Source organism: Anastrepha ludens, chromosome 3 (genome assembly GCF_028408465.1).
Source record: "Anastrepha ludens isolate Willacy chromosome 3, idAnaLude1.1, whole genome shotgun sequence".
NCBI classification, from domain to species: Eukaryota; Metazoa; Arthropoda; class Insecta; order Diptera; family Tephritidae; genus Anastrepha; species Anastrepha ludens.
Window position 1 is genome coordinate 98996435 of NC_071499.1, and position 13640 is coordinate 99010074.

At 39.0% G+C, this 13640-nt stretch overlaps 1 protein-coding gene across 1 annotated transcript in view; it reads left to right on the plus strand.

The window, feature by feature from the left end:
- Window positions 1–3776, plus strand: part of LOC128858575 (DEAD-box helicase Dbp80) — a 66097-nt gene extending 62321 nt beyond the window's left edge. The window contains exons 10-11 of the mRNA XM_054094969.1: window positions 3353–3466; window positions 3522–3776. Coding sequence (XP_053950944.1) covers window positions 3353–3466; window positions 3522–3661 — 254 coding nt within the window. The 3' untranslated portion in view covers window positions 3662–3776. The remainder of the gene's footprint in view (window positions 1–3352; window positions 3467–3521) is intronic.
- Window positions 3777–13640: the final 9864 nt, after the last annotated feature.

Here is a 13640-nt window from a genome sequence, read left to right on the forward strand (position 1 = left end):
TTAAGTTGTACTATTTCTTTATTAAGATCGGTTCATAATTTTTCCAATTTTTTTAATTTTTCTGACAGTTTACTTATTATTGTTTTATATTGATTTTTTTAGTTGCAATTGCCTTTGGTTGATTTCCGCCACCTCCTGGCGGAGGTGAACAATCAATTCCCATAGTAACGCAGAAATCAATTTAAGTGGCAACACTTTTTTCAGTAGCAAGGTATGGTTCGGTCTGGCAATCTGGCTGGTATTGATCGTGTAAATTTTCAATTAGTCCTTACTTAAAAATTTTTTCTTGGGATTTTATAAAAAGACAATGATTTCAAGCATGGAAGCCGAAGTTGTGTAGAGTGGAAACAGCAAAATAGGAATGAAATGTTGTATTGATCTTCACCCTATCGAAAATATTTTTGCAATAATTAAATATATATGGACAATTGCTTGACAAGCATTGGGTCAAGCAGTTATCAAGACAAACTCGGCTACGCTAGGCCGATCCCGGGGATCCTCGAATAAAGGATCTCAATTCGGAGATCCGGCAACTGGTAACCCGACATAAGCGGACTAAATGGGAAGACCATCTGAAGTCCTGCAACTTCACCTCTGGTGTGAGCAAGCTCTGGTCCACCGTAAGGTTCCTGTCGAACCCGACGAAGCACAACGACAAGGTGGATATAACCTTCAACGGTCGTACTTCGTCGTATCCAAAGAGATGCGCGAGCTACTTTAGCCGGCAATTTATTCTGCATCCTCCGGCTGACAGATACAAACGTTGTGCTACCAGACGGTTGCACAAACTAACACAACAGTGCACCGCTTGCTTTCTCCAGCGACGAGGTTCAGGGGGGCCATCAAACTCATGAAACGAACCAAACTGATGCTGAGAAAGCAAGGTCCACTGGGAGTAGAATTTCTCATCAAGGTCTTCAACCTGTCTATGGCCACTCTCATCATTCCTGATAAGTGGAAATTAGGGCTTCCACTACTGAAGCCAGGGAAACCTGCCAACCAAGGGGAGTCTTATCGTCCGATAACTCTCCTTTCCCCAGTAGTGAACTACCTTGAAGCCCTTCTACTCCCACTCCTTACAGAACACCTGACCCAGCCTCACACCATCATGGTTTCCGAAGAGTGTACAGCACCACCACGGCACTCACCGTCATTAATACCCAGGTAAACCGCGCACTCAACCAAAACTGCCCCTGCGAGAGGACTGTCCTAGTAGCGTTGGACCTGAAGGAGGCTTTCGACACAGTTAGCCACGCCACGCTACTAGATGACATTTTACAGTCGACACTCCCGCCAGGGCTGAAGAGGTGGACCGCGAACTACCTGAGTAGTCGTCACTCGTCGGTGATATTTCGAGACCAAACATCTAAACAGAGAAAAATAAAGCAGGGAGTACCGCAGGGTGGTGTCCTTTCACCCTTGCCTTTTAATGTCTATATTTCGAAACTCCCCCACCCACCAGAGGAAGTTTCCCTGGTCTCATACGCCGACGACTGTACGATAATGGAGTCGGGCAATGACATTGATGGCCTATGCACCAAAGTAAACGACTACCCTCCGTTTCCACGACAGTCGGTTCTACGTTACCGAAACGACCCGGATTTTTATCCGGCCAAGGACTGTCACTCCAGCAGCATTCCCCGTATGTAGGTAGGTGGAATGTTTATGCTGCTACAACAACAACAACTACCTCGCCGGCCTTTCTCGCTTCTTCACTGCGAGAAACCTACAACTTTCTCCCACTAAATCCACGGCGACCCTTTTCACCACCTGGACAAAGGAGGTCAAGCTGCAACTTCAGGTACACGTCGATGATACCCCAATACCGACGGTAAACAACCCCAGAATATTGGGAGTCACCTTTGTCAAAGTACAGAATCGCAACTAGGTCCTCAAATCGCTTGCCGGCAGCACTTGGGGTAAAGACAAAGAAATGTTGCTGTCGACTTTCAAACCAATAGGCCGACCGGTTCCTAACTATGCTGCGCCTGTCTGGTCGCCTGGAATCAGTTATTCGCACTGGACGAAGCTTCAGACCTGCCAAAATACTGCAATTAGGACCGCGACAGTATGTCTCATAATGTCCCCGATACAACACCTACACGATGAGGCCCATATGCTGCCTGTGAAGGAGCATAACAAAATGCTCAGTAAGTAGTTTCTGCTATGGTGTTACCGCAGGCCTCACCCATGCAGACACCTGCTTGAGCCTGAGCCACCTCCCAGGCACAACAGGAGGCACTTCCTAAATTACGTGGCCGAGATCCTAGACAAAACAGACAGACCACTCCAGGATCGGACAGTGTACAGACAGGCCATAAACGACATTCATCGGGAGGCCCTTACCACCTTCTTAAGCTCCCGACCTCCGAATGCCGTTATCGGAGTCCAACCACCACCAATTGCACACGAAGAGCTCCAACTTCCCCGAGAGTCCCGCGTAACCTTGGCACAATTACGTTCTGGATACTGTAGCAGGTTAAGCTCCTACCTATCCAGAATCGACCCCGACATACCAAACATATGCCCAGCATGTGAAAGGCACCCCGCACGACACTAACCACCTTTTCACATGCCCCATCAAACCCACTCATCTAACACCTCTCTCCCTCAGGACCCAACCCGTGGGCCCTACCGCTAGATGGGCTAGACGAAGACGACCGGTGATTACACTATACTGACAATACTATAGCAACAATAAATTCGGCTGATTTGGAGCCGATTACCTCCATAACTTGGCCAGAAACGAACTAACAAAGTATGACTGGAAGATGTGAAGCTATTATAGCTAACATAATGGCAGTGACTATACATTTTATTGAATAGATTGCATATAATAAATATACAATATAGTCAGATAGTTTTTAAGTTATGGCCTTTTCATAAAGCGGCCGCTGCAACCCATTATATATTATATAATGGCATGAATGTAGCTCTAAAATTAAGCCAGATTTAGTATGATATCTCACATCGTAGTGGTGTTATCTTGGTTCATTTTCTTAACAGGTTTTCCCAGGTTATCTATAAAAACAAATTATTAAATAAAAAAACATAAAACCTTCCTATTTTTGTAAGGGACATCTGCCCCCTGTATTTATGTCGCTTTGTGTCAGTCCTTTCTAGGTTAAATCATGTTTTTACAAATTAATTATATCTATACTCGTACTCTATACCTCGTGAAATTAAACAGCAGCAGTAGAATGAAAGGAGCTAAAACGAACATCAGAATTGTAAGGATGAAAATTAATTATTATAGCTATAACCGTGTTACTAAGATAATGGTTTCTTTTAATCTAAAAATACAACCTCATTACTTTTTTGATTATTAATAACAACTTTTTTTATCGTTCAGGCATTGATATTGAACAAGTTACAATCGTTGTAAATTTCGATTTACCGATGGATGCAAAAGGAAACGCTGATTGCGAAACTTATTTACATAGAATCGGTCGTACTGGAAGATTTGGTAAACATATACCTTACTTTTGTTAACGCTAATAATACCAAATAATTTTTTACAGGCAAAAATGGCATAGCGATTAACCTTGTGGATGGAGAAAAATCCATGAGTATTTGCAAGTATATTGAGAACCATTTTAAGAAAACTATACAACTTCTTGACACAGGCAATTCAGATGAAATTGAAAAAATTGGATATTAAAAATATCATTTATAAACTATATTCTTATAATAATTGTGTTTAATTTGGCAATACACTAATAATAATCAAATTTTTGGCCTAAAAGCTGGCTAAGTTATTAATATGCATGCAAGAATTTGGTCTGTTTTTTTTTTTTTTATTTATGCCGTGCAACAGCTTCTCATAAACAATCTTTGCCATTCAAGCCGGCATGTAGGTTCCTCTAAAACACAAATACGGAAATCATAAATTGGCGGTGAAATTCGGCAAAAAAAAGTTCAAAAAAAATAATTGCTCTATTACGTAAACAAATTCAAATCTCCCAATACCATTGGCGCCAAAGTAGTCGGCCAAGAGTCCTTCTCAGTCGAAAGGAATCCACCGAGGCATACTCGAGTTGGATCTGGCGCAGTTCCACGGACTGACGACCCCAGCCAACACCTCTGTTACTGCTAAACCTTTATGAGAGGCATTCCCTAAAAGGCATAGCGGGAACAAGGCGCTGCACTCAAGATTGTGGAGAGGCTTAACGGGATTCCGTATGACTATCTCAAGCCTGACCAAAGGGTCGCTTTAAAGTGGGCTACCAGAGCAAAGTAGAGAATAGCGACAGGAATCATATTCTCTTCGACACTGAAGGAACCGACTTCTAAGTGACCAACGTCTCTGGACAACACCCAGAGCGGATCTAAGAGACCTCGGCTTTCGGCCAATTCACATACTTAGAGAAGCTCAACTAAATTACACTTCATTTTTGTAATCGAAATGAATTCATTACTGCTGTGAAATGAAATAAAATTTTTGCTTTTCAAATATAAAACAAAAAAAATAATTTTTCTTCATCTTGTAATCCCCAAACGAAATGTTACAAAAAACGAAGCCATCTGGTGGTGAAAAGGAGTTCGCCGCCGGGCTTGCTAGTTTCGGATATAAATAAAAAAATGTCCATTTAAAGAAAAGCAAATATCAAATTTTTATTGAATTACTTAAAGAACTGTGTATGCGTGGCAAATTGTCTTTACTATGTGTGGTTTTTAAAATAAATATAATATGTTCTGGTTATGTACAAACTTATGTTATTATGTTATTTTCTATTAAAAAGGCCGATAAGATACTCCTTTTTTTCAAAGGTCGTTATGGTGTGTTCAGTATTATCTGGTATTTTTACAACTTTATGAATTTAGTTAGTATTCAGTAAATTCAAAGAGCTTTTAAAATTTATAAAAAGTTTTAAATGTTAAGAATAACTGAGAGAATTAGATCAAATTTTAGAAAAATCAACAAATAGCACTAAAATCTCTCAGAGTGGCCGATTTAGCGTTTTGTTTTTAATTGTTCTTTGTTTTTTAGCTTACAAACTCCAAACTCAAAAATTTCCGCATTTTGGGTATAAAAAATCACGAAATTTGTTTCGAAGAGTAAAAAGGATGGCAGCACTACACAACTATGCTAGTGTAATGTAACTCTCTCTGATGGGCGCAATATTGTTTCACTAATTTTTGGGTGTGGCCAATATCAGACCGTTAGCTAGCTCTCAGCGAATTTGGCAGAGTCAGCGGATAAGCTGACGTACATAGTAAGTGTTATAAATAGGGTTGTTTACGAAAAAACTAAGAATGTATTACAGTGTCACTTCATTGCTGTCAGAACACCGACAGATTTGACGAGTGTGTGAATATGTGTGATATTATTGTGCAGCCGATAAGATTATATTAGTGGTATATAAAAAACATAAAATCAATAAAGCCTACGCTAATGTTGAGTGCATGAATATAGTTGAAATGATAGCGCAGAATTCAACCGGCAAATCACCCTCGTCACTCGCACCAGGGTGGTAGAATACATGGCAAAGAGGTAAATAAGCAAAGAGGAGGAGATTTTCTTGTTTGTGAAGAAGAGGAGTAGGCGAAAGCTATGGAAACAAAAAAAATTATAAAGGGTGTTTTTTTTAGAGGTTAGGTTTTCAAGATGAAATAAAACGTATATAATTTAATGTTATGGCCAAGAATTTAGCTTTATTATAAAGATAAGGGTTTGCCATTATGTTTTAAAAATGATTTCGGGCAAGTGGCCGCCGCGGCTGGCTCGAATAAATTCCAGCCGAGAGGCCCAATTTTCGACCACTTTTTGCAGCAATTAGGGCCATATGTCAGCAATAACGCGACGAATATTCTCTTCCAAGACGTCAATCGTCTCGGGCTTATCTGCGTAGACAAGCGACTTCACATAGCCCCACAAGAAATAGTCTAGCGGTGTTATATCGCACGATCTTGGAGGCCACGCCACAGGTCCACGGCGCGAAATAATGCGCTCACCAAAAGTTTCCTTCAATAAATCGATTGTTGCGTTGGCTGTATGGCATGTAGCGCCGTCTTGTTGGAACCAAAGGTCGTCCACATCAACATCGTCCAATTCAGGCACGAAAAAGTCATTAATCATAGCTCTATAGCGCTCTCCATTGACTGTAACATTGTGGCCGGCTTCATTTTTAAAGAAATATGGACCAATGATTCCCTCTGCCCATAGAGCACACCAAACAGTGACTTTTTGAGGATGTAACGGCGTCTCAGCAATAGCTTGTGGATTATGTTCACTCCAAATGCGACAATTTTGCTTATTGACATACCCATTCAACCAAGAGTGAGCTTCATCGCTGAACAAAATTTTCTTGTGAAAATCGGGATCGGTGGCCATCTCGTTTTGGGCCCATTCACCGAACGTGCGACGCGCTTGATGGTCGTTCGGCTTCAATTCTTGCACGAGTTGGATTTTGTAAGCCCGCAAACCAAGATTCTTCCGCAAAATCTTCCACAAAGTGGAAGGGCACATCTCCAATTGCTGCGCGCGATGGCGGATGGACTCATCCGGGTCTTCTTCGATACTCTGCTCCACAGCAGCAATAGCGTCTTCGGTGCGCACTGTACGACGTCTCTGAGGATGCGTATTATCCACTAGAGCAAACGTGGTGCGAAACCGATCCATGGTTAATCGAATTAGTGACTCTGGTGGACGATTATGTCGACCGAATATTGGACGCAGCGCGCGATGCGTCGCGCGAACCGAACTATTATTTTCGTAATAAATTTGCACGATTTGCAAACGTTGTTCAGGTGTAAGTCTATTCATTATGAAATGGCAAACCAAACTGAGCATAAATCAAGTGACAGCTGTCAAAAAGACCATCTACGAAAAAAGTAGTGCCAACTTGAAAACCTAACCTCTAAAAAAACACCCTTTATATACACACACACATACTTTCTTGTCACCGCGACCTCCGCATAAAACCGCAAATAAACTGCAGTTGAATGCTTTATATTAATTTGTGCTTTCCCAATTTAAAACACAGCAGTTTGTTTCCCTTAATTTGTTTAGATAAAATAATTCAAAAATCACATTACTACCAAGCCATTCACTAAATTTTCAGAAATATGTATTTTCTTCTCCTTTTGTTTGTTTTGTATTGAAAAGAAACTGACGTCAGACTTGTCAAAATCCCGAAAAGTAAAATAACAATTGAGTAGTAAAGTCCTCTCTCGATGAACACTCTACAAGGCTCTCATCATGCCCGTCCTAACGTATGGCGCAGAAGCGTAGACGATGTCAATATCCGATGAAGCTTTGCTTTGAGAGAAATATTCTGGGCAAGATTTTTGTAGCCGACGGCCAAGGTGGATTTAATAAGGTGACAGCATTCACCCAGCTGAATTTTTCGCCGTAGGTATGGCTTATGTCAAAATGATATGCTTTGTTTGTATGTATTGGTATGTCTACATTCGTATGTTTACATTTGCTTGCTGATTTTGACATGATGCTTGCACCAAACGCAACAACAAATACATGTAGGGTTTTACTTATATGTGTTTGCTGTCACCTGTAATAAATTCGCCTTGCCGACGGCGAATATCGCAGGCGATGAAGAAGAAAAAAATAAATCTTCTTTTCGCGAAGCGTTAGCAAGTGGCGAACAGATGAAGCAACTGGTATAAATGAAGATTTGCTTGCAATGCGAGAATAGAGCTGCATTAAATTACATGTGTTTGTACGACAGTAAGTTATAGCAGTTTTTCGCATACAAATTTTTCGTTAAGTTAATCGAGCATAAAGATAGTGAGTGGGGAAATGGCGAATAGAAGAGGCCTTATGTGTATTTGAGTGGAAGGCGCCACACACTTAACACATAATCTAATATACTCTCAGCCAAATTCATTGCCTCAACGGTCGCAACAGGCCCATTGTTACAGGCCGATAAGCTTTGCTGACGCCTGTTATAAATTTACATATTTGCAAGGTGAATCTATTAAAGGTAGCATCTGTAAATCTTATTTGTTATTTGATACTTTGACAATCAAACGTACAAATATTGTTGTTGGCCTAGTGACACCACCTTTGATGTTTTTTTTTGCCATTTCCTAGTGCATCATCAAAGCTCCCGTCGCAGCTATGTCCGGAGACTCAAAAACTGCCCCTCGTGTGGAACCGTCGCCCACTCTGGAGCCGCTTTTGCATTCCTTCAGAGTAGCACTCTATCTGCCTCCTATACCTATGTGCCTGCGTCCGTTATGTGACCAACTGCATTCTCCAGCGTTCGACGTTCTTGTTCGTAACCCATACATTGGAAGAATGTGTGTTCAGCCTCATCTTTGGCGGCATGCCAAAAATTGAAAGTTCAACGGGAGATGCAATAGCTGCAGAAATACATAATTTTTTGTGCAAGTGGAAGCTCGATGATTTAGTGGAAATTGTATCATTTGATACAACAGCTGCTAATACGGGAGTTAATAATGGAGCAGCGTTCTTGCTTGAAAAAAGGTTGGGCCGAAATCTACTTTTCTTTCCCTGTCGTCACCATGTTAGTGAGTTGCTAGTCAAAGCAGTGTTCGAACTAAATTTTGGCAAATCATCAGTACCGGAAGTTCCCTTATTCAATCGTTTCTCTAACAGCTGGAAAAACATTAATTCTAAGTCATTCAAAAGTGGAATATCGGAAAATGAAGTTCGGAAAGTCTTTACAATAGCGGAAGTGGAAATATTTAAGAATTTGTGTCTAACTGCATTAAATAGTCACCACACTCGTGCCGATTATAAAGAATTACTACAACTATCGTTGCTCTTTGTTGGGGAAGACGTACCAAATTTTTCACAAGTACAGTCACCTGGTGCAACATTACACGCAAGGTTTATGTCGAAGTGCCTATATTGCTACAAAATTTTTCAGTTTCGCGAGCAATTCGTGTTAACGACTTCAGAGATAAAGAGTCTAAGAAGCGCTTGTATTTTTTAACCTGCATCTACGTTCCATATTGGTTTCGTTGTGTGGATCCAATAGCTGCTCCACAAAATGACCTTAAACTCATTCACGATGTGATATTATATTTCTATAAGAATGTATCCAATGCCTTGTTACATAAAATTAAAAATCATTTATGATATTTGTCGGAAGAGGCGGTTGGCCTTTCATGTTTTGATGATCAAATTCCTTCACATATTAAGCGAAAAATGGTGGAAGCAATTACTAGCGATAACCAGAAGGAAGATGCTGTTCCAAAGAGAGTTGTTCCAACAATGTCAGAAATAACGCTTTACGGCAGCAAGAATATAAATGATTTTATTTCATCAAGAACTAAAACATTCTTTACCCGCTTAGGAATTGAAACAAGTTTTTTGGAATCAGATCGCTGCAGATAGATACTTATAATGAAGAAGATAAACAGTACATACCGCAAGTTGTTGAGCACTACAGGCAATTGTATACGTCTTACACAAAAGCATCTCTCATTAAATAGACAATCTAATTCTTTAATTAAAATTTTATTAAATTAAAATAAATTATATATTTAAATAAAGTTAAATTATATAAATATTAAGTATATACATATTAAATTAAATTGAATTATGTAAATTGGAAACAAAAAATTTTTTTGTAAAAATTGGGATTTTTTGAAATTGTCCATACTTTGGAATCAAATGGGCACGGTTAGGCATCATCGGATCGGGTTAAAAAATTACACCGTTTTTCATTACTCCTAACCACATGTTTTAAGACCCGAAAATTTATGGATTTCCACAAAAAAAAAGTTACGGCCAGTCTAGTGTGCACACATAATTTCTTATTCATAGCCATATCACGTGGGTGTCTTGCGCAGACGTTTTGACTCACTGTTTGTTCTGGAGCCGGTTTTTACACCGTAGTTCGCGGTGGACTATCTCCCTCAGGTGCAGTATTTGCTGATCGAATACTATGCTAAGAAGCTCTTTTCTAATTGGAGCATAGTTTCTGTGTTTTTGTTAAAAATCATGTGCCACTGGTAGATTATCCTGTACTAACCATGCTCCAAGTGCATGATCAGATGCATCGGCTTGTATTGTGACAGGTTTGTTGGTATCGAAGTACTTTAAAACCGGAGCTATTGTAATGACTGACTATAATCTTTGAAAGTATTTTTGATGCTGTGTTGTCCATTGCCATTCAGGCTTTCACGGTCCTTTGGAGTAGGCATGCTTTTGACCGCATCTATTTTTGCATTGTCTGCTTTTAGTCCATCTTTTAACAGTATATACACGATAAAGTTTAGTTCGGTTTTACATAGATTCATTTTTTCTCTGTTAAGTTTAAAATTTTTTGACGTGATAACGTCTTATAATTCGATGTAGCCGGCTGCACGCACCAAAAAATGCGTCGTTACCTTTCTTGAACTGCAAGCGAGAGCGCGGAACGAACCACAAAGAGGCACAACCGGACCCCGCGTTCGGCAACGTTCGACATCTGACTCTCTCCTACTTGAGTGAGCATATATATGTATGTATATGCGCATATGTATATAAATTCACATATTTGTATTTGCATATGCCTTCTTCCTGTGTGCATAGTAATGAACCATTTATCTGTTGAGATTAAGACGATGATAAGAAAAGTAGGAAATGAAAGGGAGTGTTTCGAGTGTAATGTGACTTGAAAAAGTCAAATCGGTGATGGTGCCTCTTAGTGTTGTTGACATATTAACGTCCGATGCACAATCGAAATTGAATATATCTTTCATGAATTTGATAAATGTTTCGTAATTTTTCACGTTTGTGTAAATGTAACTTGATCAATTCCATTCCGATTCCATTTACCTTCTTCTCTATATCCATACAAAATATCTATCAAACAAATAAAATTAAATTTGCTTTTGAAAAAATGCAACCATTCCATCAGTATTTTCTTAAGACGTTGCCACGTTAAACTATCATCATTAAACCGACTTTACAGACACCCTCTTTTTTCTCTCAGTCTTTGAAAAAGATTTTGCAAGTTCTTGTTGTGATCTTTGAAGGCTTCTTCTATTGTTTTACCTTTCCCATAGAGCAAAATATCATCGGTTATTACTGCGATGGCGGCCGCCGTAGCCGAATGGGTTGGTGCGTGATTACCATTCGGAATTCACAGAGAGGTCGTTGGTTCGAATCTCGGTGAAGGCAAAATTAATAAAAAAACATTTTTCTAATAGCGGTCGCCCCTCGGCAGGCAATGGCAAACCTCCGAGTGTATTTCTGCCATGAAAAAGCTCCTCATAAAAATATTTGCCGTTCGGAGTCGGCTTGAAACTGTAGGTCCCTCCATTTGTGGAACAACATCAAGACGCACACCACAAATAGGAGGAGGAGCTCGGCCAAACACCTAACAGAAGTGTACGCGCCAATTATTAATTTTTTTATTTATTACTGCGACTCCTTTTAGGTCGTGGACAACTTCGTTTTGTTTCATTTGGTAAATTTCCATTGCCGGTTTTATGCCAAAAGGTTTTCTCAAAAATCTATATCTCCCATATGGCATAAAAAATATGCACAGCTTACTACTTGGGTCATCTAGCTACACTTGACGCTAATCAACTGTAGAGAATACTTTCCAAACATAAAATTTCGTCGATTGTTTCGGGGTCTAGGCATATGTGACACTTAGTATTTCTTTTGGCAAATAAAATGTAACCCACTCAATCCGTGTGTTCGCTCTCTTTGCAAATAACTTTCAACTTTTTTATTTCGTCTAGTTTCTGTTTGAGTTGTCTATTTATAACCGGCGCTACGTCGTCGTCGATTTGCAACTTCACTTCGCCATCAAATTCACCTAAACCTTGAAAAATGTCACAAAAATTCTTAACAACCCGTTTAATTCCCAGTATGAGCGTCCTTCATACTTTCTATTGCATTATATATGCATATATAGATATTTGTATAATTATATTTATAATTGGCGCGTACGCTCTTTCTGGGCGTTTGGCTGAGCTTCTCCTCCTATTTGTGGTGTGCGTCTTGATGTTGTTCCACAAATGGAGGGGCCTACAGTTTCAAGCCGACTCCGAACGGCAGATATTTTTATGAGGAGCTTTTTCATGGCAGAAATACTCTGGGAGGTTTGCCATTGTCCGCCGAGGCGACCGCTATTAGAAAAATGTTTTTCTTAATTTTGGTATTTCATCGAGATTCGAACTTACGTTCTCTCTGTGAATTCCGAATGGTAGTCACGCACCAACCCATTCAGCTACGGCGGCCATCAGAGAGGCTCTTCTATTGCATTACACCTTCTTATAAATCACATCTTTACGCACGCTTCTCCGGATAACAATGGCATATGACTTCAAACTTCAATCGATGCTTTTCTTTCTTGTGTTTGCAGTCGATGGAACGATCTCTTGACAATCAGTTTGCGGTTATTCAATTTCAATAATTTCTTTAAGATTTTTTTTCCCTATCACATTTATCGTTGCTCCCGTATTCTATAGCTTTGTATTTCTGTCTCTTTAAACTCGCATTGATAAGCATTATTGACTTGAAACCATTGAGTCATCTTGCTGCTACGTTCCATCTTTACTTCTTCACTGCACAAATTCCAGAAGTTTGAGATGCATTCCATTGCTGCGTCAATTGTAATACCTGCTTTTTCAGCAACTCAACCTCTTTTTAACGTCTTCTCGGGACATTTTAAGTTTTTTTTTATAAATCTCTTTTAATTAATTATTCTTTGTTTCATGAGGCCGGGTGCTCTGACACCATGTTTTAATCATGATGGAAAGAGTAATGAGATGGCGCCTATCGTGGTACTGTTACTTTGCTCTCAGCAAATTTGACAATGAGTGACGTCGTATTAGCACCAGTATGGCCAGATTACCATTTTCGTAACTTGATTACTTACCATAAATAACTTTGCAAGCGTTACAAATTACTTTTAAACTGTGCGTTTTTTTAAATAAATGTGTTATGGGTATGTACAATTTAATTTATGAGTTTTTTTTTAAGAGAACCTGTTTTGTTAAGAGAACGGCTTTTTTGCTATATTTCAGGTTATGTAACAAGATAAGGTACTCTTTTTGTAAAAAATTCGTTTTGGTTTCTTCAGTATTTTCTGATATTTTGTTGCTTATTTTTACTATGAATGCACCTGTTGATGTCCTATGTCCCACTAAGGATTGAGGACCGGAAGAAACGATTACACCTCTATGGTCTTAATTCGCGTTCAATAAATTCAAACGCTTTTTAAAATGTGTAAAAAGGTTTTGAATGTTAAGAAGAGTTGAGAGAAGAAGATTTAATATTCTAACATAACCTTAAAAGGAACAGAAAATTAAATTTTTACTTTCAAAATATCAAATTTTATAAGAACCAACAAACATTAACACTAAAATCTTCTCAGAGTAATATTTTTTAACATTCTTTTCTTTAATAATACAGTTTTTTTTAAATTATAGTTTCGGTACCTTTAAATTAAAAAAAAAACAACACCAAACTTAAAAATTTTCGCATTTTGAGTATAAAAAAGTACTAAATTTATTGCGCGGAGCAAATGATTGGCAACACTGCACAACTCAGCTAATGCGACGTCACTTTAAATATTTTAGACCCAATTTATATAATCATTAAACAGTTAATTAAAAATAAACTGTTTGATTCTGAAAAGTTTTAGTTTTTAAATTGAATTTTGTTTGACCAATAGTTCACCTTTTTAGAATTTGGCATCAACTGCCTG